Genomic DNA, 26,506 nt, shown 5'->3' on the forward strand with positions numbered 1-26,506 from the left:
TTCTGACCTCAGGCGATACGCCTGCCTCGGCCTCCTGAAGTGCTAGGATTACAGGCATAAGCCACCATGCCTGGTCCAGGATTATTTTTCCATTAAGGGAACTAGCACTCACCGGGATCTATGGTGGTGTTAGGAATAAAAAGTCAACATTCCTTGTTGGTTCAATCCTTTCTTCCTTAGATCTTTGCTGTTAGTTTCTAGGTAGCTCTTCTGTCATATTTGCAACTTACAAGGAGTAGAGTCTATGGATGAAAATTACTGAGAAAAGCTAGTTCACATTTTACGGCAACAGTATTTAAAAATAATCGATGAACAATATGTCTTCAATGAGTACTTGCTCATGTGTCTGTCTTGTGTGGCAGAAACCAAACAGAGCCTTTTTCAACCCAGCCGCACCCTGGAGTGATGCAATAGTAAATGAGACACAGGCATGGACACATTCGGGATATGAAGCCGGCTTGCCAGCTCAGGAAGTTACCCCACAGTCAGACGGGTGGTGGATGAAGGAGGAATGTTCAGAGAGCCTTCCCCACAAAGCACACGGCACAGCAGGGCACACCAGGCAGTTGGGCTCTTTTTCTCTGTACAGGAAGTGGCAGACTGCAATTTTTTATTTTTATTTTTTGAAATAAGAAAGTTATGCGACCAGAACCCTATTTTAGTAAGATAGATTTGGTGGCATCATGAGGGATAAGTTAACGCAGAGGCTAGAGACAGAGAGACCTTGGGAGGAGGGTATGTGGAACTAAGTAAGCACTGGGGGAGAAGGGAGCGTGTAAGAAACATCTCAGAGCCAAAAATGACAGTTCTGGATTGTTGATCAAATACGAGAGACTGGGAAGGAAAAGGTATAAATATGGTAGCCTCAGGTTGTTTGAGCATTTGCCACGGGCAAATTACTAAGAATTTTACAGGCATTGTTTCATTTAATCTTTTTTTTTTCTTCTTTTTTTTTTTTTTGAGACACAGTTTCGCTTTGTTGCCCAGTCTGGAGTACAGTGGCTCAGTCTCAGCTCGCTGCATCTCCCAGGTTCAACCGGTTTTCCTGCCTCAGCCTCCTGAGTAGCTGGGACCACAGGCACACGCCACCACACCCGGCTAATTTTTGCGTTTTTAGTAGAGTCAGCGTTTCACCATGTTGGCCAGGCTGGTCTTGAACTGCCGACCTCAGGTGATCGGCCCGCCTTGGCCTCCCAAAGTGCTGGGATTACAGGCATGAGTCCCCACGCCTGGCTTAACTCATTTAATTCTAACACATTGTATAAAGTAGGAATTATTATTATCTACTAGGATTATCTATTATTTATTGGAGAGGAAACTGAGGCATGGGGAGGCTCGGTCGTAGTCAAAGGTCACTTGATCTTCAGAACCTGCATTCTTCACGTATTCCACATGGTCTCGCCTCCAGTCTGGGTGACGTGGGAGATGGTGATGCCACTGGCTGAGATGGGGAAGTCAGGAGAAGGAGCAGATGGGCATGTGTATGGAGTGGGAGGAAGGGCGGACAAGGTGGTGTTTTGGATATGTGTGGCGTGCAGATGTTCTGCTAGCACTTCAAGTGGAGACGGTCAGCAGGCCTTGTGTCCCAGTGTGGAGAGGGGACTGGTTTTCATTAAATATAATGAAACATCTGTAAAAATACCATTGGCTGAGTTTCTCAGTCAAGCATTCAAAAAAAGCTGGCTATGCTAACAAACAGGAAGCCCATGCCCCTTGAAGGTTTGGCCAGAGAGTTAGAAGGAGCAGGTTCATCAACAAGGTGCTCAGGCCTCTAAACGCCTACAAGAGATTAGGACGAAGCCTTGAAACAGGAGGAGGGAATTAATGTGCTCCTCATTCCCATGGGCCAGAACTTTCCAATGCTGCCTGCCCGTTAGAATCACCTAGGAGTTTTTTATTTTTTTATTCTTTTTGAGATGCAGTTTCACTCTTGTTGCCCAGACTGGAGTACAATGGCACAATCTCAGCTCACTGCAACCTCCGCCTCCTGGGTTCAAGCGATTCTCCTGCCTCAGCCTCTGTAGCTGGGATTACAGGCATGCGCCGCCACTCCCAGCTAATTTTTGTATTTTAAGTAGAGACGGGGTTTCACCATGTTAGTCAGCCTCCTGCCTCAGCCTCCTGAGTAGCTGAGATTACAGGCGAGAATCACTAGGAGTTTTAAAAAATACTCATGCCCAGGCCTGACCCCAGAACCAATTAAATCAGAATATCTCAGGGCTGGTCACAGGCAGTTGGTTGTTTTCTCTTGTTTTGTTTGAGATAGGGTCTGACTCTGTCACCCAGGCTGGGTATGGTGGCATGATCTTGGCTCATTGCAGCCTTGACCTCCTGGGCACAAGCAAGCTTCCCACCCTAGTCACCCTAGTAACTGGGACTACAGGTGAGCACCACCATGCCCAGCTAGTTTTTATCCTTGTAGAGCCATGGTCTCTCTATGTGGCCCAGGCTGGTCTCAAACTCCTGGCCTCAGCGACTCTAAAGTGCTGGGATTACAGGCGTGTGCCACCGTGCTTGGCTGATAGGCAGTTTTTAAAAGCTCTTTAGGAGACTCTAATGTGAGGCCAGGGTTAAGAATTGCAGCAAAAGGAGGAGGCTTGTCTTTGGAGGTGATGATCAGAGAGCAGGGTAAGTAGTGACTAATGCCTACAAAGTGCCTTTCCATTCAGAAAGCACTTGCACATATATGCCCTTAATTAAGGAACATCTTATTGTTATTCACTGGTTCACTGAGAAAACTGTGAACCAATAAAAGAAATGACTTGCTGAAGGTCACAGTTATTTAGTAGAAAAGCCATGCTTTGGCCTCAGATCTGCTGACCCCTGATTCAGCGTTCTTTCATAATGTCACACAGGGCAATATGACCAAAGGAAGGCAAAGTTCATCTGTATTCACATGTAAAGGTGAAGGTGTAGGTATTTTTAAAAGTAATTATGATCCACGAGGGTTAATCTAAAAATAGAGCTGTGGCTTGTGTAACAGGCATAATAGGGTGGAATAGCCTTGAATGTCACAGGCCGAGCAGGGCTGGTGAAGCCCAGATGGCCCAATCGCCAAGGAGCAGGTGGAGTGGTTGCAGGGAAGGAGCAGGCAGGGGAGCGATGGGAGCAGAGTCAGGGAGGGAAGCATAGGGTGGGGCTGGAAGGGGACCTGGCATGGCCCAACGTCAGGAGGCCTGGCGGTTCAGGCACAAGCCTTCAGGCTACCTACGGCTGGTAGTGGTGAAAACGGCAAATCTAGGATTTTCCTGGAGGCATTTGCCAGTTAATGGGAATTTTTCTGCATCTTAAGAAACACAGCATCTCACTATCCAGATAATAATCACCTGCTAAATTGTATAGAGTTGTATCATTTGGGATACACTATCTTTGTCCATTTCACAAGTTTGAAGTGTTATTTTCCCACCTCAGGAGCTGCATGTGTGAAACTGGCATAATAATACCTTATAATGGACACTGAGAGTAAATGAAATGTGTCTAACAAAATGCCTAGCACGTAGGAAGGTGCTGAATAAATACTAGCACCTTTTATGGCGGATTCTTTTTTGAATGTGGATAGTAAAGATCCAAAATGCTGAGTACCACTTAGTGGTTAAACAGTATGGGCTCCAAAGCCAGGCCACTAGGTTCAAGCCCAACTCCACCAATCTAGCTGTTAAGCCTTAGACAAGTTAGTTACCCATGTAAAGTCTGTTTTTTTTCTGGAATAAAATAGAGATAATACCTGAACATTTCTCTCGTCGTTGTTGGGCAGATTAAATGAGACAACGCATGGAAAGCTCTTCGCATAGTCCCTGGCGCCTAATCGCTGCTCAGTAATTCTTAACAAGCTCTGTTAAATCCCACCAAATGGCCAGTGCATAAGCCGACACTGGAATCTAGGCTGGGGCTCCTTCTGCTACACCACGGCAGCTCCTGATGATAAAAGACATTAACTCGAGTGAGGAAGAAAGAGAGCCAACATTTATGGAACGCCAACCCCATTCCAGACACGGACATCATGACAAAGCAATGCACTTCACAGGGAGAGGATGAGGTTCACAGGGCTTAGTAACCTTCCCAAGGTCACAAAATAGTGAGAGATGTGGGGGTCAAATGGACTGACCTCAGGTCCTGCAGCCTTTGTCCATCCAGCGGTTCTCTCGCGTGCATCAGAATCACCTGCAGGCTTGTTAAAATCCAAATTCCAGGCCCTTGTCCCAGATTTTCTAATTAATTAGGCCTGGGGTCGGCCTGAGAATCTGCATTTCTAACAAGTTCCCATGTGAGGTCAATGCTGTAGGTCCTGGACTGTGTACACCCGCAGTATACACCAAGCTGCCTTTGCTTGGTGAAATTCATTGTGATGAGATACCTCTCAGGGTGCCAGGAGCCCAGAGAGAGCCCTGGGGCTCCCCTAGGGTATAGTGAAGAACCCTAAATGCCCTGACTTGATCACTCTGTACCCCATAAATGTGTACAAATAAAAAAAATTTTAAATTTTCTTTTAAGGAAAAGAACTATGTCTCTGCTAAACTCCTCAGGGCCTCGTGACATACCACCCACAGCTGTCAGACAGGTACAGACTTTTGTCAGGCACAATCTATACCTCAAAGTCAGCACTCCAGTTGGGTGTTTTATTATTTATTTACTTGACAGGTAACATCGATTTGGTCCTGTAAGACACCATGCTGTCGGCTTAGCTACTTGCTGTTACACAAGAGAACTCTCCTGGACTCTCAGGAAGCCCCGGCATGGCCTATCGAGGACAGCTCAGTCACCGAAGGGAAAAACGCCATACCAAAGAAGAGAGATGCTGGCAGACTTTCCCCAGGGAACCTCTATCCCACAGCCCTTCGGGCCCATCACACTCACATGTCAGGCATCATCCAAATAGTGGCCATGCTGGGAAGCACAGGAGTCCTGAACTAGAAGGCGGTCTTAAAACCATGGCGTACCGATTTGTGTATATTAGAGATAGATAAATTAAGAGGTCTATATGTATACAAAATCTCTCGAAGGGGAATGAATTCCATTCTGTCATGCCAGGTATTTGTCAGAACCTTGAAAACTGAAGGTGGTTTTCAGTGGAGCTGATATTAAAAATAGAAGGTATTTATACACAGGCCCTGCTCCTCTCATGGCCGTGAAATCCTCTGGTGTTGTCAGGGCCCCTGGGCAACCTCAGCACCCCCACAGGTAACCCATCCGCAGTCTGCATCTTCCGGGAGAGCAGGGGACTCGCACCAGGGCTTTTCTCCTGCGTCCCCATCTCGGCTTGGCGGCGCCTCCGGACCCAGGGGCTGCCAGAGGGAGTGACGCTGCTGTCAGAGGAATAATCCGTGCACTTGCGGAAGATCTCAGGGCTAGTGCTGCAGTTCAGTCTACCTTCCTCCGCCAGTGGGGACTTTCTGGAAACACCTTTGCGTTGGGCCAAGGGGCTGCTCCAAGGACTTGTGCACGGGGAGGCATTTGGACTCAGAAAGAGATTCTGGTGGCCAGAAGGGCTGAGCTTGTTGGTGGCCATGTGCCGTCGGCCTGCCATAGGGGACGTGGGGTTGCTCTCAGGGTCAGAGGAGCTGTTGGCGGAAGACTCATCACCCATGTACTGAAGCTCCTCGACTCTCTTGTTCAGGGACCTGTTCAGGTGGATGCTCACAGTGGGCTCCTCGTCATGATTTTTGTCTTTGGCAGGTTTCTTTTTGGGTGGCTTCATACCAATCAGGACAGCTTTCATGTTCTCTTTGCCCTGAGATTCTGTGATCATGAACTCATGGGCTTTGATGGCGGCTTCCACCTCCTCAAACTCCACGATGGCACACTCCTGGGTCCCCACTTGGCTGTAGCGGCTGCTGATCCTCCGGATGTCAGGGGGCAGCTCTCTTCCAGGTTTGAGGATCCGCACTGATGAGATGACTCCAAAAGTCCCGAAAAGCTTGAGCAGGTGTTCCATCACCTTCTCCTGCACCCTTCCATTCTTCTGGGGGGTGGCCAGAGCCCAGAGCTTGGGAGACAGGTAGAGATCATAGACCAGGAGCATCTTGCTGGGGAGGTTCTCGTTGGGGAACAGTGGGACAGGGGTGGTCCTCCTCACCTTCCGGTGGTCCTCATTCAACTCAAGGACCACTGAATACTTCAAGGCATGTGCTGTGGTTCTCCAGTCCCGTGTAAGGTGTTTCACCTGCAGATCATAAAACAAACCTGAAATAGTATCTAACGTTCTTGTCCACCCTTGTGTACGCCATAATCTCCCTCCCTCACTTCCTTATCCCTGTAACGCTAGAATCCCCGTATTCTAGTCTCTGGAATCATATGTGGTATGTGTAAACACTCAAAAATCTGGTAAGTGGATACGTGAATGAAAACACTTCCTACAATTTCAAACAAGGCAGCACAGCAGCGTTGTCCAACAGAACTCTTCATAAAAATGGAAATACTCTGAGCAAGTTTAGAGGTTAAATCTGCAGGCTCTGGAACAAGGCTGTTGTATACCCAAACCAAAGGCCCACCTCCAGCTGGCAGTAAGACTTGGGAAGTTAATCAACCTCTTAGTGCCTCAACTTGCCCTGGAAAATGAAGATGTTAGTAGTGCCATCTCAAAGAGTCGTCCTGAGGATTAAATGAGCAAAGACACACATGTACATATACAAACTCATCTACATATAGAACAGAATAGTGTCTGGCTCACAGTGAGTACTCAATAATCGTGTGCTATCATTACTTCAAATATTACATGCTATCATTTTGATAGGATTTGGAGATTTTAATATTCAAATGCTTCTCTAAAGCACTATTTCCGCATTTCTGTATTTGATACAGAGAAGTTTCCAAAAGATCTTTCACATTTCACTGCAATATCTCTTGAGAATGACATGAACTATTTCAACTTGAAATTAAATCTAAGTTGGGCCTTACTAAGAATGATGAAATAATCCCTCCCTCCTCCTCTGTTGGTGGAAATTGTGTGTATCAGTGTTGCAGTAGATGAAAGCTATATTTATACCATTAAACAGTAATTTTCTAGAGGCCCACTTCCGGTGAAGGGAATGCCAGGGGGAATGAGTCATCCCAAGGAAAGAGTAAAGGTGGGTGGGGTGGGTAACCTGAGCCTGGAAAGGCGAGAGCCCCCTGAGTCCTCTGAGAACAGACCGATGTAGTGGCTCTGCAAAAGAACTGGAACTCCAGGTGCCTCTGAGTGTAAAACAGGAACTTCAGGAAACTCAAGAAGGAGAGGTTCACTCACTGGGCAGGATGGGAAACCTTGGCAGACCCATGACTACACACAGGCTCCTAGAGAGACAGCACTGTCCACTGTAGTCTGTGGCCTCTAGGTGAAATGGCTCAGACTTAGGTTGCTAGAAGAACATGGGCCAAGGGTACAGAGAAGCAGACCCAGGCAAAGGGTCAGATTTCAGGTGGACGGAGTCCATGAGGAATCCAGAAAGGGTGAAGCTGATGACTGCAGGTGAGCGTGAGGCTGTGGGAAAGCCAGGCAGTGGCTCACTGCGGGGTGAAACATGGTGGAACCTTCTCCAAAAACAGCTAGGGAGGGAGCACTCAAGAGAGAAAAGGAGACAATTTCCTAAGCCTGAAGCTTGCACTAGGAGCACCTTGGGAAAGCAGGTGCTCTGAAAGGGACCACATCTCATTGCAAGAGAAGCAGGGTCTGGCAAGGACTGAACATCTCTTCTGAGCCAGAAGCAAGATCCACTGGGAAGTCTCAGTTACAGTGCGAGCATCCTAAGCCTGGGTCCGTGACCATTCATAAGGAAGGCCCAGGTACCACCTGGGAAAAGGGACCAGGGAGCTTTCATCCTCCTGCAATTACTGGAAGAACTCTAAGGTTTCAGAAACATAATTTCCCTGTGTTTGTTACCTTTGTCATGTATGTTTTCCTTTAGTGATTAACTGGAAATCCTTCAGAATGAAAAGGATCTTTGCTCTGATTTTGGAGGTGTTAGGGAGTCTGTCTATACTCTGCAGCCAGGTTTCAACAAAGAACATTCCTAAATAGGTCCATAAGTGGCAGCTTAAGGAGGAAAGCAAAACAAGCTGACTCTTGGGGTCCCTGGGGAGGAATAAAGAGATGTGCAGGGTGATTCCACTGGCTGCTTCATTTTAGGATCCCCCACAAACACTTTTCACATGGAAGCTTGCTCACTGTTCTCTGGACATTAAAATATCCCTTCCATTCCCCTGTGCCTAGAAAACTCCTACTCATCCTCCAAAATCCTATTTCAATGTCACCTTCTCTGGGAAGACTTCTCAATTCTCCAGGCAGGGTTAGTTGCTCTGATCAACTAGCTCCCAACGGTACTGTGTTCTCTCTTTTGTCCTACTGTATGTGGTCATATTGTAATCTTTCAGCTCCCTCTCCTTTATTGGACTGTGCACTTGTCAAGGACAGGGGAGTACCATCTTCATTTTGTACATCCTGCACCTAGCACAGCACTCAGCAGACAATGAGTATATCTGATGAATGAATAAAGGAAAAAGAGCAAGAGGGCCAGGCAGAGTACACCAGTGGGTGAGGCAGGGAAGAGCTCCAAGGAGAAAAGCTTTCCTCCAGTGCTCTCTGACAAAGTACACAGACATCTTGGCCGGGACCCACTTGTTACGCATCCCGTTATGCAACAGGCCGCGTGGTGCTTTTCCATTCTAGTAAATGCACTTCCCCAGGGGAGACAGAGTTCTTATTCCAACTAGTCTGTCAACTCTCTGGGAGGTAGACAGTACACAGCCCAAACACTGGAGCTATATACGGCAGGGACAAGCAGTCTGCTGCCCAGATGGCAGCAATGATTACAAATCTCATCTCCCTATTGTATAGATGAGGATGATGGCGTCACACAGGCAGAGCATGTGTGTCTTAGAGAAGGCTCATTTTTGAGAGTTCCGGGTGCTCATTCTCTCCCCTTATTTATTCAACTTGACAAATGAAAAGCTTGGATTTCATATAATTTTAGGCCTGGTAGGTATCTCTCAAGGCCTTCAAGTCCCTCTGTCCTGGTACAGCATTCTCCTAGCCGCCCACTTGCCTGGCAAAAGTGCCTGAACTTTACTAAGAACAAGTAATATTGTTTCATAACTGTTCCCAGCTGAGATTTGTCCCAATGCCAGGACCCTTTTAATACTGTGGGAGTATATTCTTAACAATCCTAAATCCTTTCTCCTAGCCATTTTTCTCTTTTTCAGGCACAGACTTAATTTTAAAAGTTGCTCATCATCAGGTTTCAAGGGAGTGAAAAGAAAAAAATGTTTAGAACCACAACGCTGCTGGGCGCATTGGCTCACGCCTCTAATCCCAGCACTTTGGGAGGCTGAGGCGGGTGGATCACAAGGTCAAGAGATCGAGACCATCCTAGTCAACATGGTGAAACCCCGTATCTACTAAAAATACAAAAAATTAGCTGGGCATGGTGGCGTGTGCCTGTAATCCCAGCTACTCAGGAGGCTGAGGCAGGAGAATTGCCTGAACCCAGGAGGCGGAGGTTGCAGTGAGCCGAGATCATGCCATTGCACTCCAGCCTGGGTAACAAGAGCGAAACTCCGTCTCAAAAAAAAAAAAAAAAAGAACCACAACACAAAACACACTTGAAATCCTTGAAGCAGCTTCTGAGAACCAAGCCTCACCTTTTTGAAGGATGTGAGTAGCTTAACGCTCACGTATCCCAGCTTGTTCCTCCTCACGTGCTTTAGCAAAAAGGCGTCCTTCTCCAGGTTTTCATCTGAGAAGTAGAATTCGATCTGATCCACCAGTTTCTTGATTAACTCCTCGTCTGGGGGCTTCCACTCCTGCTCCAGGTCCTCACGCTCATTCTCGCCTCCACTTGCAGTGGTGCCACTGAGACCAGAAGGAGACACCGGGTGTTAGGGGTTGAACTGTGCCCCCCACAAAATTCACACATTGAAGTTCTGATCCCAGGACCTTGGAATATGATGCTATTTGGAAATGGGAGTAATTGCAGATGCAATTAATTAAGATGCGGTTTTACTGGAGTAGGCTGGACCCCCTCATCCAACACAACCAGGGTCCTTATCAAAAGGGGAAACTTGAACACAGACATGCACACAGAGAGAACATCATGTGAAGGCAAAGGAGGAGATGGGGGTGATGTAGTAAAACCCAAGAAACGCCAAAGACTGCCACTAGAAGCGAGGAAAGATGCCTAGAACAAATCTATTTCTAGTGTTTTCAGAGGGCGCACGACCCTATGAACACCTTGATTTCAGGCTGCAGGCCACTTGAACCATGAAACAATATATTTCTGTTGTTCTAAACCACCCAGCTCATGGTATTTTGTTACGGCAGCCCTAGGAAACAATACTGGGTCACATGGCCACAGAGGGAGAGGTTTGCCCTCAAACAGCTAAGAAGTCAATCTTTCGTTTTTAACAAGTATGAAGGATCATAAAAATAATAACTGGCTGGGCATTGTGGCTCCCATCTGTAGTCCCAGAACTTTGGGAGGCTGAGGCAGGCGGCTTGAGTCCAGGAGTTTGAGACCAGTCTGGGCAACACAGTGGGACCCCTCAAAAAAAAACAACAAAAAAATTAACCAGGTATGGTGGTGCATGTCTATAGTCCCAGCTACTTGGGAGGCTGAGATGGGAGGAGAGCTTGAGCCTGGGAGGTTTAGGTCGCAGTGAGCCAAGATTGCACCACTGCACCCCAGACTGGGCAACAGAGTGAGACCCTGTCTCAAAATAATAATAACGATTATTATAATAACACCCTCTGCTGACATGTATGTGGCACTCTGCCACTGGCAAAATGCTTTTCACATATACTCTCTTATTCTTCCTTCTCTACTCCACCCTCCCAATTCCTGGTTTCTAGAAGACAGTATAGCAGAGTTACTTGACCTTTCAGTAAGATCCTCCATATTTATTAAAGAACGAAAGCTTGACTTTTTAGCTAGTTGGGAACAAAACCTGGAGTGCAGTGACACGATCTCCATGTGGATACATGATCACTGCCTCTCAGCACTCCGGTTCAGGTATGAACCAGTGTAATTTCCTATGGCCGCCGGCTTTAGGAGTCCTGGCTTTAGAGTTAAGATTGCCTGGGTCCAAATGCTTGGTTCAGACTGCGTATCCCTTATCCGAAATGCCTGCAACCAGAAGTGTTTCAGATTTCAGATTTTTCCAGATTTTGGAATATTTGCATATACATAATGAGATATTTCAGGGATAGGGCCCAACTCTAAATGCAAATTCATTTGTTTCATATACACCTTATACAGCTAACTTGAGGGAATCTTATGCAATATTTAAAAAAATTTTGTGCAGGAAACCGTTTCTGAACTGTCAGAAAGCAAAGGTGTCACTATCTCAGTTTTTAACCCATGTTAAATCTGTGGTGTCACGGTGGTGCTCAAAATGTTTCTGATTTCAGCGCATTTCAGATTTTGAATCTTTTGATTAAGGATGTTCAACCTACACCACGATTTATTAGTTGAGTAAATTTGAGCAAGGAACTCCACTGCATCTCACTTTAGCTCCATTACCTGTAAACTGGGAATCATGAAAGTCCCTGTCCTCATGGGAGTGTTGTGAAGAGTCAATGAATTAATACATGAAAATATCCAAAGACTGCCTTATGTGCCCTTAAAGCTCAGTAGGCACAGACAAATTCCTTTGCTCATTCATAAGAGGCAGATCTAGGATTTAAACTCAAATCCTCTGTCTCCAAAGCCAGCATACATAACATGTTATGTGTTTTGCTGAGGCCCTGCAATAGACTCTGGAAACACAATCCCATCACCAGGGCCCGTCTTAATAAAGCCCACGACCACCAGCAGCTCCACCTGGGTAGACTTCCTCCTCTCCCTCCCCCGAGAACATTAGGTAACAAGAATAAGCCAAAGCAATCCTGGACAGAGCTTCCTTAGGAAGGCTAATCTTTCATAAGGGGATTATAACAATTTCAAACCAATAAATATTTAAAGAATAGCGATTATCCACAGCATAATTGATGCCACTATGAGAAGTTGGCAAACATTTGCAGGTAGGTAGTTACAGGAATTGGTTTCGCAACTCAGCGTCAGGACCAGTAATCTCAACAGGTCTGTTACTGTGATTGCTTAAAGCTGGAAAAGACACATACAACATATATGTCCTTCAACAAAATTTTGATTGGTTCTCAGCCTCAGGAAAAAAAAAAGAAAAGAATCAACTGCAGAATACTCAGAATGAGGGAAAAATGAATATTCTGGCAGGAGAGGAAAAAAGTAAATAAATCCATTTAACAATTTTTCAAATTCACAATTTATAATTAGTATAAAATATAGGCATTGGTTGATTAAAAAGTAAACAGTTTTAGCTATATGCCTGTAGGCAGCTTGGGAATGGTTTTTATAACACTTAGTGATGTCTCAAGGTAAATGTATAGTGAAGAGGCCTAGCATGGTGGCTCACGCCTGTAATCCCAGCACTTTGGGAGGCTGAGGTGAGTGGATCACTTGAGGTCAGGAGTTTGAGACCAGCCTGGCCAACATGGCAAAACCCTGTCTCTACTAAAAATACAAAAAATTAGCCAGGTGTGGTAGTGCATGCCTGTAATCTCAGTTACTTGGGAGGCTGAGGCAGGAGAATCCCTTGAACTTGGCAGACGGAAGTTGCAGCGAGCCAAGATCGCACCACTGCACTCCAGCCTGGGTGACAGAGTGAGACTGACTCAAAAAATATATATATATAGTGAAGAAAATAATAGGGAGACTCAATTTTAAAGTATTTTTTAAAGTCTTGTTAAAGTGGGATGATAAAAATCAGACATCAAGCTGACTCACCCAACATCCAATAGCGAACACTTTCTCAATTGCCTTCTTTACTGTAGAGGCTATAAAAACTAAATATTACGACCAGTAACATATAAGTGAAAATCTCTTGGCCCTGCCCCTTCCCCTTTTATCTGCTTTGAATGTGGATGTGATGGTTGGAGCTGTAGCAGCCATCTTACTACCATAAGGAGAAGGCCAAGAGAATCGGCTTGGTCTGATTTGCTGATATTATTGGCCCTGACATTATTGAGTTGTTGAAACAGCTCTTATAACTATCTACCTGCAGATTTTTTATTGCATGAGAAAGAGAAAATCCTATTTGTTTAATTCACTTGTTGGGTTTTCTGTTACTTAAACAGCCAAATACAATAGGAACCTCAGCAACACTGCATGGAGAAGAGAGGTCCTCGAAACATGCCAGAGGGAAAACATCAGTGGGACAACCAAAAGAATGAAAAAGGAGATGCCAGATGGACAGAACATATTTCACCTTATTAAGGAAAATTTACCCCCAAACAGTCAATAAAACAGATGGGATGAATATAACAGACAAAATAACTACAAATGCAAAGAGAATTCCTGGCCCAGCTAACAAAGATGTCAATACATTGCCAGGGATGGGGCCGGGTGTGTGCTAATGGCCAGTGAAGAGTTTTGGGCAGACTCAGGGGTATTGGCAAAATGGTCTAACTTACTAAAAATGGCTAGTATCTCAGAAGTGACTGCACTACCAAAGGGACCCACAGACAAGTTAGTCCCACTCCCAAACTAGAGCAATTGATGCTATTACAAAAGGTAAATTCATAAACAAATAAAGCATAATGGAAGGAAGGCAGTAAAATTTCTTAACCTAATGTTTATTCCAGAGCTTCCCAATCTTCCCAAGGCCTGACATGTCTGCTTTAGTGCCTGCAGATAATTCTATCTCAGACTGGATGGCGAAGGGAGTTCATCCAATCAAGCTTGTCTAGACCTTTGTTGGGCAACACCTTCTCCCTTCCCCCAACCTTCGCTCCAGCTTGTTCTGTGTTCCTAGACATCCAGCAAAGAACTTGTAGCCATATCCAGGTGTCTTTTCTGCATCTTGGTCCTTGACATAGTTTGAATGTATGTCTGAGCCAAATCTCACATTGAACTGTAATCCCCAGTGCTGGAAGTGGGGCCTGGTGGGAGGTGACTGAATCATGGAGTGGTTTCTCATGAATGGTTTAGCACCATCCCCTTGGTGCTGCCCTCTTGATAGTGAGTTCTCATAAGATCTGGTCATTTAAAAGTATGTGGTATCCCCTACCCCCACCACCAACTCTGTTGCTCCTGCTTTCGCCATGTGATGTGCTGTTCTCCCTTCACCTTCTACCACAATTGTAAGCTTCCTGAGGCCTCCCCAGAAGCAGACGCTAGTGCCATGTTTCCTATACAGCCTGCAGAGCCAAGAGCCAATCAAGCCTCTTTTCTTATAAATTACCCAGTCTCAGATATTTCTTTACAGCAATGCAAGAACAGCCTCACACAGTCCTCTTGCCCCAGAGGCAGGAGCTGACACTGTTGACCACCTTCTTGTTGATATTCTCCCCCTGGCCTTATGTGACTTATTCTTTTCTGATTCTTCTCCCCATTTTACTGCCCTCTGTGTCTCCTCTTTCTCCTCTCTCCATTTCTTTTTCTTTTCTTTTCTTTTCTTTTTTGAGACTAGATCTTGCTCTGTCACCTCAAGCTGGAATGCAGTGGCACAAACACAGCTCACTGCAGCCTCAGCCTCCCAAGCTCAAGCAATCCTCCCACCTCAGTTTCCCAAGTAGCTAGGGCTATAGGCATGTCCCATCATGCCTGGCTAATTTTTCTATTTTTTGTAGAGATCGGGTTTTGCCATGTTGCTCTGACTGGTCTTGAAACTCTGGCCTCAAGTGATCCACCCACCTCAGCCTCCCAAAGTGTTGGAATTACATGTGTGAGCCACCATGCCTGGCCTCTCTCCCTACTCCTAAGTGTAGATGTTAACCAAGAATCTATCCCTGACACTTTATCCTACACTTCAGCTCCTATGAGCTCATCAAATTCAAATCTACCCTCCAGCCTGTCCACCCCACACCTTCCTCTCCTTCCTAAGCTCCAGTCCTCAATTCCTAACTGCATGACAGATATTTCCACTAGGACAATCCGATGTTGCAGCAGATTAAATATGTCCGCAATCGAACTTACCACCTTCTGCAGAACTTGACCTCAGGCAGGACTGAAGCCTGGACCTATCGACAGGCATTCTATCTGGCAAGTTGGCCTTCCTTTCACATAGTCTCATGATAGACAATCCATAATGTGTCGGGGGTGACTCTGCATCAATTATTTGCACCCAATGAGCAGAAGCAGATAGCCAGAGATTCCAGAACAGGTGGGTGATACTGTGGAAGTGGCATAAACCCCTATTCGAGTGCAGAAGTGAACTTCTTGCACTTGGAGGATTCCACCCTCTGTATGAGTGCTGTCAGCAGCAACTGTGCGTCTCCAGAGAAAGGTCTTGGGGGAGTTGGAAAGTCTATGTTATATCCAGGAGCATGCTGCATTGTTTCCTGTTTGTGTAATAGCCTTTCAAAGGGAAAAGGTACCATATCTTTTATGAATATTAAGTTAATATCCTTTAAGTATGAATACTGTCAACTTTTTGTTGAGTACAGCCATCCTGTGACAACCACGTATCTTCCTTTCCAATTCACCCCGCCAACTGTTTTCTCTATTCACTCTTCCGTGTACTTAAGCTCAAGACCTAGGATGTGTTCTTTCACTCTCTCTTTTGCCCCCACATTTAGTCAGTTATAAAGTGCTTATTTCATTTTTGCAGGGTCTCCCATCTGTTCTCTCTTTGCCATTGCAACCATCCTCATTGCTTTTCCCTTGATGAACACTATTCATAGCTCATCAAAACATGACTTCAAAAAATTAAAGTAATAGATAAACATAGCAAAAACGAAAATAAAATAGTAGGGAACTTACAAAGAAACCGACAATTCCCCACTTCACCCTTCCTTCCTAGAGGTAATTTCTCATCAACCATTTAGTTCTAGGAGAGTTATGTCATAGCTCTATAAAATATGCTTACAGCTCTACTTCACACTTGCCAACTGTAGTCATTCTCTATTCATGTCTTATTATATAAAATGAGGATTTGGGGTCACTTGTGTCCCTAAAGAACCCCTTCTTCCAAGTTTTAAAATTTTCTTTTAGTTTTGGTTCTTCTATTAGCCTTCCATTCATGGTTTGGGGTTTGTTTTTGTTTGTTTGTTTGTTTCTTTGTTTTGTTTAGACAGCCTCACTCTGTCACCCAGGCTGGAGTGCAGTGGTGCGATCTCAGTTCACTGCACCCTCCGCCTCCTGGGTTCAAGCAATTCTCCCACCTCAGCCTATCAAGTAGCTGGGACTACAGGCATGCGCCACCACGCCCGGCTAGTTTTTTGTATTTTTAGTAGAGACGGGGTTTTACCACGTTGACCAGGCTGGTTTCAAATTCCTTACCTCATATGATCTGTCTGCCTTAGCCTCCCAATGTGGTAGAATTACAGGCGTGAGCCACCACACTCGGACCTATTTGAGTTTTAAAATAACATACTTTAAGTGGTTTTTTATTCCATAAACATTAAAAAGCATTTTTCAATTCCTTGCTACATATGATGTAGTAATGAGCATTACTATGCTACCCTCCCTTCCATCTCACCTTCCATTTCCAACCTTCCATATTGCATCAGATATACTTTTATTTCATTTTGCCATGGTTCATAATATTTCATTCTATTCTGTAACTAATATTCTATATTTTATCTATAGATACATACTGAAAATTGAAAGTCAATCAGTTGTATTTTGTTATTATGACTATGTAAACACTGTTCCCTATAGAGCTAAGTCATTTGCTAAGATTACATTTCTTGTTTTAAAGTCCTATTAGTTGACTGACCACCTGGATTGGTCCTCTATGTTTATTTTTTCTTTCATACGATCTATCTTTGCCTTTGTTTGTAATTTACACACTAAGAGATTTCCTTGACATTATATTCTAACCTTTCCTACTGAATTTTAAATTTTAGTAGTTATGTATTTAGTTTCTAAGAACTCTTTTTGGTACTGAGATCATTCCCTTCTAAGAGCTTCCTACTCTTGTTTTGTGGATGCAGTATCTTAAATTCACTCTCAGGGTGCTAGCTGGAGTGTATATTTTTGAGTCTTTTGCTTCAACATCATCACCTTTGTATCCTTTGGGGTCAGTTCTTCCATTTAACTTTCATGCCACTGATTTTCTTCATGTGACTAGTAAATAATTCATTTTTTCCTTGATTAAAGAGTTTAATAAACTTATTTTAGAATAGTTTTAGATTTACAGAAAAGTTGTGAAAATTATCCAGAGTTCCCATATATACACACCCAGGCTTGCTCTAAGTATCTTCCACTAGTATGGTATGTGTGTTACAATCAATGAATTAATTCTAATTAGTTCATTATATATTATTATTAGCTAAAGCCTATCTTTTATTCAGATTTCCTTAGTTTTTGCCTGTTGTCCCTTTTTTTGTTCTAGGATCCCATCCAGGACGCCACAACACATTAAGCTGTCACGTCTCCTGAGGCTTCTCTTGGCTGTGACAGTTTCTTACACTTTCCTTGTTTTTGATGACCTTGACAGGGTTGAAAAGTACTGGTTAGGTATTTTGTGGAATGTGCCTCAATTGGGATTTTTCTGATGATCTTTGTCATAATTTAGATTGGGATTATGGGTTTTTGGGAGGAGGACCACAGAGGTAAATTTTCCATTCTCAGCACATCCTATCAGGGTACATGCTATCAACATGAATAACCACTGTGGATGTTAACCTTGGTCACCTATCTGAGGTAGTGTTGTCTGGTTTCTTCCTTGTAAAACTTCTCCCCCGCCACCACCCCCCCTTTTTTATTTATTTATTTTTTTGAGATGAAGTCTCACTCTGTCGCCCAGGCTGGAGTGCAGTGGCACGATCTTGGCTCACTGCAACCTCTGCCTCCCAGGTTCAAGCAATTCTCCTGCTTCAGCCTCCTGAGTAGCTGGGATTACAGGCATGTGCCACCACGCCCAGCTAATTTTTGTATTTTTAGTAGAGATGAGGTTTCACCATGTTGGTCAGGCTGGTCTCAAACTCCTGACCTTGTGATCCACCCGCCTTGGCCTCCCAAAGTGCTGGGATTACAAGCGTGGGCCACTGCGCCCGGCCAAAACTACTCCGTTTATCCCCACCTGCATATTGTGCTCTTTGGAAGAAAGTCACTGTACACAGCCCACAGTTAAGGTGTGAGGAGTTAAACTCCACAGCTATTCATTTTGAAGACTAAAGGTCCACGCTGCTTTTTCTTGGTGGGTTGTATGGGTTCCCTCTGCAGTTGTACAAACCCACTGGTTTTCTTCCTAGATGGCTCTATGTACACAGGTGGTGCATGCCAAGTGGCAGGCTTCACATGAGGGTGAACAGGCAGGGAATCATGAAGCTGGTGGCTATACTCAAAAGGGGAAGGCTTTACGCTGCAACTACCAGCTCTGCTTTTTCATTCCTAGATCTTTGTAGTGAGTTCATTCAATTCCTTCAGAAAATAGTCTTGTGTCTTATTTTTCTCCTTAAAAGTAAAATACCTGCTACTTTTCACTGGCAGACGGAGAGGCTAGGAAATTGTTCTAAAGGAAGAATTTAAATTACCTTTCAGATATTTGCAGCCCTTTTTACTCCTGCATCTTTGGGATATTTCCCAACTAAAGTCTTTCTAGTGTTCTGTCTTCCCACCTCCTGCCACCTCCCGTGTTATATTTTGGGCTACAGCCTCCTCCACTCTGTGCCATATTACATGTTTTGAAGAACAGCTAGAATATGCCACTGCTTTACTTGATGTCACTGATTTACTTTAATACTACTAATAAAAGGTTTTCTATTTCCTATTAAATAAAATTCAAAGTCTTCAGCTCCCAACCAGGCAAGGTGGCTCACACCTATAATCCCAGCACTTTGGGAGGCCAAGGCATGAGGGTCATTGAGGCCAGGAATTCGAGACTAGCTTGGGCAACATAGCAAGACCCTGTCTCTACAAAAAATTTAAAAATTAGCCAGGCATGGTCATGCACACTTGTAGTCTCAGCTGTCTGAGAGGCTGAGGTGGGAGGATTGCTTGAGCCCAGGAGGTTGAGGCTACAGTGAGCCATGACCACACCACTGCACTCCAGCCTGGGTGACAAGAGTGAGACCCTGTCTCAAAATAAAAATAAAAATAGAAATAAACCAACAAAGTCTTCAGGTCCTTATTTTAGATTCATTGAGAATCTGGCTGTAACTTATTTCCATCGATTTCTTTGCAGATCCTTTGCTCCAAACAAACAGAAAGACACAGTCATCTGTAAGTGTCACAAGCTTTCTGGACTCTGTGCCTTTGTGCATGCTGTCCCTGTCTCTGAATGCCTTGCTCCTCTCTCTAGGGTCTAAACTCTGGTCACACATTAAGGTCCATCTCAAATGCAATTCTGCTAGGAAAAAAATCATTTCTACTCCTCGCAACACTTATTTATATTTGTATCATAGCTACTCGTGTGCATATTTTATTCACAGCCTGAACACTAAGTTGAGAGTAGAATTCAAGCTGGTTTCTTTCATTATAGTATTACCCCAGAGCATTGCACATAACGGGAATTTTAAAAGTATCACCAATGTAGAGCAAATAGTTTTAAGGTCAAATCATACGTATCGGGATCCTTGGAGGGAGGAAGTATGGTTTCTGAAGAATATGTTCTTAGTGGCCTTTCAAGGAAGCTTGAAAAAGTTTTACTCTTAAGTTTTGCTTTTTAATAAGACATTGTAAATTGGGAGTGATGAGGTCTATTATTATAGCTATAAACCTGTGAGAAATGGGTTGAAATAAAGGGGTACATTTTAAAAACAGGTAATTGGATTCCATGAATCAGTGATTAATTTTTTTTTTTTTTTTTTGAGAGGGAGTCTCACTCTGTTACCCAGGCTGGAATGCAGTGGTGTGATCGTGGCTTACAGCAACCTCCGCCTCCCGGGTTCAAGCAATTCTCCTGCTTCCGCCTCCTGAGTTGCTGAGACTACAGGCATGTGCCACCACACCTGACTAATTTTAGTATTTTCTTAGTAGAGATGGGATTTCACCATATTGGCTAGGCTGGTCTCAAACTCCTGACCTCGTGATCTGCCTGCCTCAGCCTCCCAAAGTGCTGGGATTACAGGCGTATCATATTTGTAAGTGATTTGGAGAAACAAAATGATTTGCAGCATAAAACATCCAAGGCTGCTTTTCTCATAAAATATCAAATCAATCTGGTTACACTGATCGGGCAGTTAGTCAAATGATACCCTACAAGAGGAAAATATCCAAACTAAGATGGTGGAGTAATGAGACCCTCACTACAACTTTCAATCCAGGAATGATTTCTCGGACTCATCATCTATCATTGCAGATGGTGGAACATGGTATTTTGACCACCAAGACCAAGAAAATGGTGGACACCAGTAAGGAAGGTACCAAAAACAAAAGAGAAACGTCGTTTATGAAAAACACTAGGGTCCAGGTGCTGTCTGCGTGAAACTTCTTTTGACTCACCTCCAGAACAAGATAATGAATGGTTCAAAAAGGGCAATTTGATAATGTAATATAAAAACACCAGGGTAGATTCAAAAGATAAAGGTTCTTCACTGAGACAGACTGGAAACATATAGGGGTATGTTCTCAACTTTGTTAAAGGCATCACCCTTTTACAAACCATATTTTAGTTGCTGCTAGCAGGGGACACATCCTATGCTTGGGTGGCCCATGGGTTCTGATATATTTATTACAGAGACATGACCTTCCTCTCTGACCCTGTGTTTTGCCATGCTGTTCTGGTATATGCCCTTGGGCCTGGGAAAGGGATATACAATTAGCAGATGTCACTGCAGGTCTAAATAATGATTTGTGGTGTGGAATAGAGATTACATATATAAGGCAGTTAGTTCCATGTCTGACACAAAATTGACATTAATAAAAAAGTAGAGGCCAGGCATGTTAGCTCACATCTGTAATCCCAGCACTTTGGGAGGCCAAGGCGGGTGGATCACCTGAGGTCAGAAGTTTAAGACTAGCCTGGCCAACATGGTGAAACACCAGTTCTATTAAAAATAGAAAAATTGGCCGGGCATGGCGGCGGGAGCCTGCAATCCCAGCTACTTGGGAGGCTGAGGCAGGAGAGTCACTTGAACCTGGGAGGCAGAGGTTACAGTGAGCCAAGATTGCACCACTGCATTCCAGCCTGGCTGGTAGAGCAGGACTCTGTCTCACATACACACAAAAAAGTAGACTTTCATCATCACCATCCAAAGCAAGGAAAAGATAGCCTGTGCAATGTCCCTAAAACATCATGGAAAAAAATAAAAGGGGACCTAGAAGATTGTGTTGTTAAATGAAAAACAGGTGGCTCAGTGGTTTTATTGTTCATATTAATATTTAATATTATAATTTTCAAGCATTTTTACACATTATAGAACAAAGAAAATAAGTAATTATGTTAATGCTATTAGGAATCAAGATTTTCCATATAAAAAATCACAAAGAAGTAAACAGCAAACCCTGTAATGTTAAATTTGAATAGGAATTATTGATATAAGTGTTTTTAAAAAAAAATACATTTCTTAGTTTTGTCCACTGAAAGGCTCTGAAAGCAACAATTCCCTGGTAGAAGTTAGCTTTCTTAATTCCAGATTTTGGTTTCTAAAGACTTTCTTACTAGTATTCGAAAAAACAGAGATTCCTGTGGAAATGGCTGTATTCCATGACCGAAGTAGGGAAAGTACAAATTATGCCTGGAATATCTAGTACCAGAAAGCAAGGGAGTACTTAAAGACTAATGGGCATGTTACAGAAAGACACAAGAAAGCCACTTGAAGGGGCTCTGCTGCTGCAATATAGACATTTTGAGCACCAAAAATGACTGTGACTAATTAGTAAAAATTGAATAAATACAAATCCATGAATTGGTGAAATAGGGAGAGTATGAGCTTGGGGAAGAGCCCTCATTTAAATTATTTAGTGTGACTATAATATCAAGTGATCTCTTTGAAAACTGTAATTAAAGGGAAATTATTAAGCTTTTTTTTTTCTCTTTAGGAGACACTTTTGTTTAATACAGATGATGAAACAAAGCTCCTTTTTAAAAAAAAAAAAAAATAGAGCAATGCCAGCTAATAAATGTACAAAGAATGTGAATATTAGGAAATCATCGATTTGCAATCCCCAAGGAAATAACCAACTTAGGTAAAGATCATCAATAGATGCTAAAATAATTAGGTGAAAAGTCACTGGGGAAAGAATATCGCAAGAAGATGGATAACTTGGAAGAAATGGATAAATTCCTAGAAACATACAACCTACCGAGACTGAATTATGAAGAGATAGAAAATCCAAACAGACTAATAATAAGTAAGGAGATTGAATCAGGAATCAAAAATCTCTTATGTAAGAAAAGCTCAAGACCTGATGACTTCATTGCTGAATTCTACCAAACATTTAAATAACAACTAATACCAATACTTTTCAAACTCTTCTAAAACTTTGAAGAGGAGGGAATACTTCCAATTTCATTTCACAAGGCCAGCATACTAAATCACATACTAAATTACATACCCTGATGCTAAAGCCAGAAAAGAAAAGAAAACAATAGGCCAATTTCCCTGATGAACATAGATGCAAAAATCCTCAGCAAAATATTAGCAAATTGAATTTGACAGCACCTTAAAAGGATCACTCACCATGATCAAGTGAGATTTATCCCTGGGATGCACACATGGATCTACATATAGATACGTATGTGATACATCAACTTAACAGAACCCAGAATGAGAAGCCCACAAATAACTTGTTAACTGCAAAGGGAAAGACAACCTGTACAATGGAGAAATCTCCTTAATCGAGTGGTCAAATTTAGCATCACTAAAGGTGCGATGGCTCCTGAGTTGATGCAACATAAAGTTCCAGGCATAGAGTACGAGGCGTTCTTGCCAAAATGTTTAAACAGCATCAGATCAAAACCTTAGCCCTTACTTCTAGTTTATAAGAAGCACATGGTATTCAGGAGCAAGTTAAATAAGACCGTGAGAACATTACCAGACCAATCTGAAATGTGAGACATTCAACAAGATGTCTGGCCTCTTCTGTCCAAAATAGCAAAGCATTAGGGGGAAAAAAGTGGTGAAAATGTCTAGATTAAAAGAATCTGGAGACATAAGAAGCAAATGCTTCAACCCAGTCCATATTCTGATTTGAGGGGAAAAAAGAAATAGCTGTAAAAGACAACTGTAGAACAATTTGGTAAATCTTGAATGTGGAACTTGACTATTAGCTTATCTTCAGGATTATATTAGGGAATGATAGTTAATTTTCTCAGTTGCAATAATAGTGTTAGGGCTTTATAGGGAGTATCATTATTAGGAGTTACAAAATGAAGTATTTAAGGTATAATCTTGTGTACAACATACCTCAAATGGTTCAGGGGAAAACACATACATTATATATCCATCCACCAAATACGGCAAAATATTAACTGAAATCTAGATGATGGGCATATGAATACTCCCAGTACTATATTTTCAAATTTTCCTTTTTGAAAATTTTTATGTTAAAAAGATGAGAATAAAAGGAAAGCCATCTTTTTAATCAATGAGATGTGGGGAGATGATTAATGAATTTTTTTTTTTTTTTTGAGATGTAGTCTCGCTGTCACCCAGGCTGGATTGAAGTGGTGTGATATTGGCTCACTGAAACCTCTATCACCCAGGTTCAAGAGAATCTCCTGCCTCAGCCTCCTGAGTAGATGGGATTATAAGGTGTGCACCACCACGCCCGGCTAATTTTTGTATTTTTAGTAGAGATGGGGTTTCACCATGTTGGTCAGGCTGGTCTCCAACTCCTGACCTCGTGATCCTCCCACCTTGGCCTCCCAAAGTGCTGGGATTGCAGGTGTGAGCCACCACGCCCAGCCTCAGTAAACATTTTAGAGGCTGTAAAGACTTTTCTTTATTGTTCGTTTATTCTCTCTTCCCTTAGTATAAGCCAGGTATTAGGCTAGGTATGGAAATACGAAAAGGACAAAAATAAGGCAGCTGCCTTCAAGGATCTCACTGTCTAGGGAAGGAGAAACATAAATTTCTCAACACCAAAGTAAGTGTGATGATAGAGATAAGCATTCAGTCAACAAATATGTCCATGTGCTGGGTGCTGGGCTAGGTGGTGAAGATACGAATGCGAATGAAGCAAGCATGGTCCCTGAATTCACCGAGCTCCTATTTCTGTGACGGAGACACAATTATAGAATCACGATTGTGGTAAGTGCTAGGCATCAAATGTACAGAGTACTACAGCAACAGAGAAGAAAGAAAACACAGCCAGCTCTGGGATGGGGATTGGGGGTGGTGAAGAGGCAGCGAAGTTCTAAAGGCTGACTAGAAATCAGTCAATCAGAGGACCTAGAGGCGGGAATGCGAGGCATGTAGACACCAAATAGCCCCCTGTGCTCAGGTAACCAGACGGTATCACGGGAGCATGAACTGTTGACAGGCAGGGAAGGAAGCAATGGGGTGAGGAGATAATGTGAGTGGGTGTCACATCTTAACAGGCAGATTGAGGAATCTGTGCTTTCTCCTGTAGACTCCAGGAGCTGAGAACATTCACATCGGGTGATGGCTGCTGCCATGTGAGCCTGGGCCCAAATGGGATAGTGTGGATCTTGTTCTTGGCTACATCTCCTTGGGCTCTGGGTGCCTGCCCGCTGGGCTCTGTTGGCTCCCTGAAGAGCCCCAGGGATTATCTGGGGTCAACTCTATGCCAAGAGGCAGCAGGAAGTGCTTCAGACTGAACACTTGCTGAGACTCAAGCCATAGGAGCTGAGCCGTTCTGGAGGAAGAGCATGAGGGGTTTCCAGCAAGAAGCCCACCCATACTGAGGCTCGTTTCTCCTAGACCTCCATAAGGGATCTTTCCAGGCCTTAGACAGAAGTAGAGCTTTAATCCTGGCTAATACTATCTCACAAATTTAGCCCTCAGGATAGGGATGGCTATTTGCCACTGCCACAGGCAAATAAAGTTATAGGGATAAACCACTCGGGGCTATTTTACATACTCTGAAATTATGAGTAGGCGACTGCCTTCTCAAGACTGTGAGCTCTCAGTGACTATGGGTTCATCATTTTGACGCTCTTGGTACTTAGCACAGAGCTAAACACATCAGGCCTTGTATCATAAGGCACTGATCATAGTGTCATACACTGTGGTCCAGCTTTCCTGCCCTACCCTGGGGGCTGACTTTTCTCCCCTAACAACTGTCTCTACTGGCCTGCCCGGAATCTCTGGGTCCAGAAGTCTGACCCTTTAACCTGGGGAAGGGTCAGGCACTAATAGAGAATGGCTCTGCGCCCCGTATTCTTCCACCCTTGAGTTGAGTATTCTTCCAATGAAGAAGATATACGCTTGCCAGGACAATCCTGCAGAACCTTAACAGCTAAACGCCTGGGGCAGGGTCCCAGAAGAGAGAGAGCTCCCAATAAGCGCCTGTGGGCATCCTTCAGGATGTATGAGTTCTGTCATTTCCCTACTCCCATGTCGATGTCTATGTCGTATTTCCTTTCAACAGCAGGAACAAAACTCCAGTCCTGAAGGGCCTGGGCATTAGTGGACAGGAGCCAACGTGCCTAAGGACAAAGCTCAGGACCCGGGGCAAGGTTAGACAGGTGCCATAGTAGCTTTAAACTACCCAAAACTCAGGAACCCATCCTCACAAGACAGCAAGATGATGACGTAAGCATAAAGGTTGGGTGAGAAAAGCTTTTTGAAAATGGGAATCCCCCAGGACGGAGGATGTAAAGCAGCAAGCCCAGTATCCGTCTCAAATTACCATGAAATCCCTCCTGGAATCCCCCATCAGCAATCTCCACTGTACCTGGCCTGCTACCACCTAGAGACTGAGCGCAGCCAGCAGGACTGGTAAAGGCAGGGAGATGTTGGCAGTGAAGGGTAGGTGGGACCACTCGCAAGAGGAGGGAAAGGCAGGCAGAGATGGACTTTGTGGGGGTTGGGGGGGTGTCTTGAGGGTGCTCAAAGCGGGGATGCCCCCTCCAGAGGAGGGGGTGTCGAGGATGGCCCGTGAAAGTCCTCCTCCTGGATCCCTGAACATCCCCACGTCCAGGCCCCTCAGATCCCGGCTGCCAGCCCTGGGAGCCTCGGGGTGGGGGGTGGGGTGATGAAGGTGCGGGCTGGGGCACCGGCTGCCTCCAGGGGCCGGTTCTGACTCAGGGTCTCGGCCCGGAGCTGCTTCCCCGGAGGCGGGGCTGACTCAACCCCCTCTGCCCGCGGAGTTGCCGCACGCAGTCCGCGACCCGAACTCGCGCGCGGCCCGGCGCCCCCTCGGGGCCCACCACCTCCCGGGCCGGCCGCCGCGCCTACCTGTGCCCGCGGCTCGGCTCCTCTTCGCTGGCGCTGCCCCAGCCGGGGCTGAGGTACCGGGCCGGGTCCCCGGCGCCCCGCGTCTCCGCCCCCTCCTCCTCGTCCTCCAGCTCGTCCACGTCCTCGGCCTCCTGGATGGCAACGCGGATCTGTACCGCCGTCTCGGGCCCGGGCCGAGCCTCCCCGCCCGACTGGGCCATGGCTCGCGGGACTGCGGCGCCGCCGGGGCCCCCGCGCCGCAAGGCCCAGCCAGCCGGGCGGCAGCGA

General features: G+C 44.6%; 1 protein-coding gene across 2 annotated transcripts; it reads right to left on the minus strand.

Annotated features, from left to right (window-relative positions):
- Window positions 1–4,602: 4,602 nt before the first annotated feature.
- Window positions 4,603–26,506, minus strand: LARP6 (La ribonucleoprotein 6, translational regulator). 2 transcript variants are annotated; one of them, XM_021667501.2, is made up of 3 exons: window positions 26,240–26,439; window positions 9,613–9,823; window positions 4,603–6,160 (listed from the first exon to the last, which is right to left on the minus strand). In XM_021667501.2, the coding sequence occupies exons 1-3, from the start codon at window positions 26,437–26,439 to the stop codon at window positions 5,096–5,098; spliced, it is 1,476 nt and encodes a 491-aa protein (XP_021523176.1). In that variant the 3' UTR covers window positions 4,603–5,095. The 2 variants fall into 2 exon arrangements, with proteins under 2 accessions (XP_021523176.1, XP_021523177.1); XM_021667502.2 differs by lacking the exons at window positions 4,603–6,160; window positions 9,613–9,823 and adding an exon at window positions 23,814–24,091 and having other exon boundaries at window positions 26,240–26,506.

This window comes from Aotus nancymaae, unplaced genomic scaffold, assembly GCF_030222135.1.
Source record: "Aotus nancymaae isolate 86718 unplaced genomic scaffold, 86718_ANA_hifiasm-v0.15.2.pri h1tg000003l, whole genome shotgun sequence".
In the NCBI taxonomy this organism is placed as follows: domain Eukaryota; kingdom Metazoa; phylum Chordata; class Mammalia; order Primates; family Aotidae; genus Aotus; species Aotus nancymaae.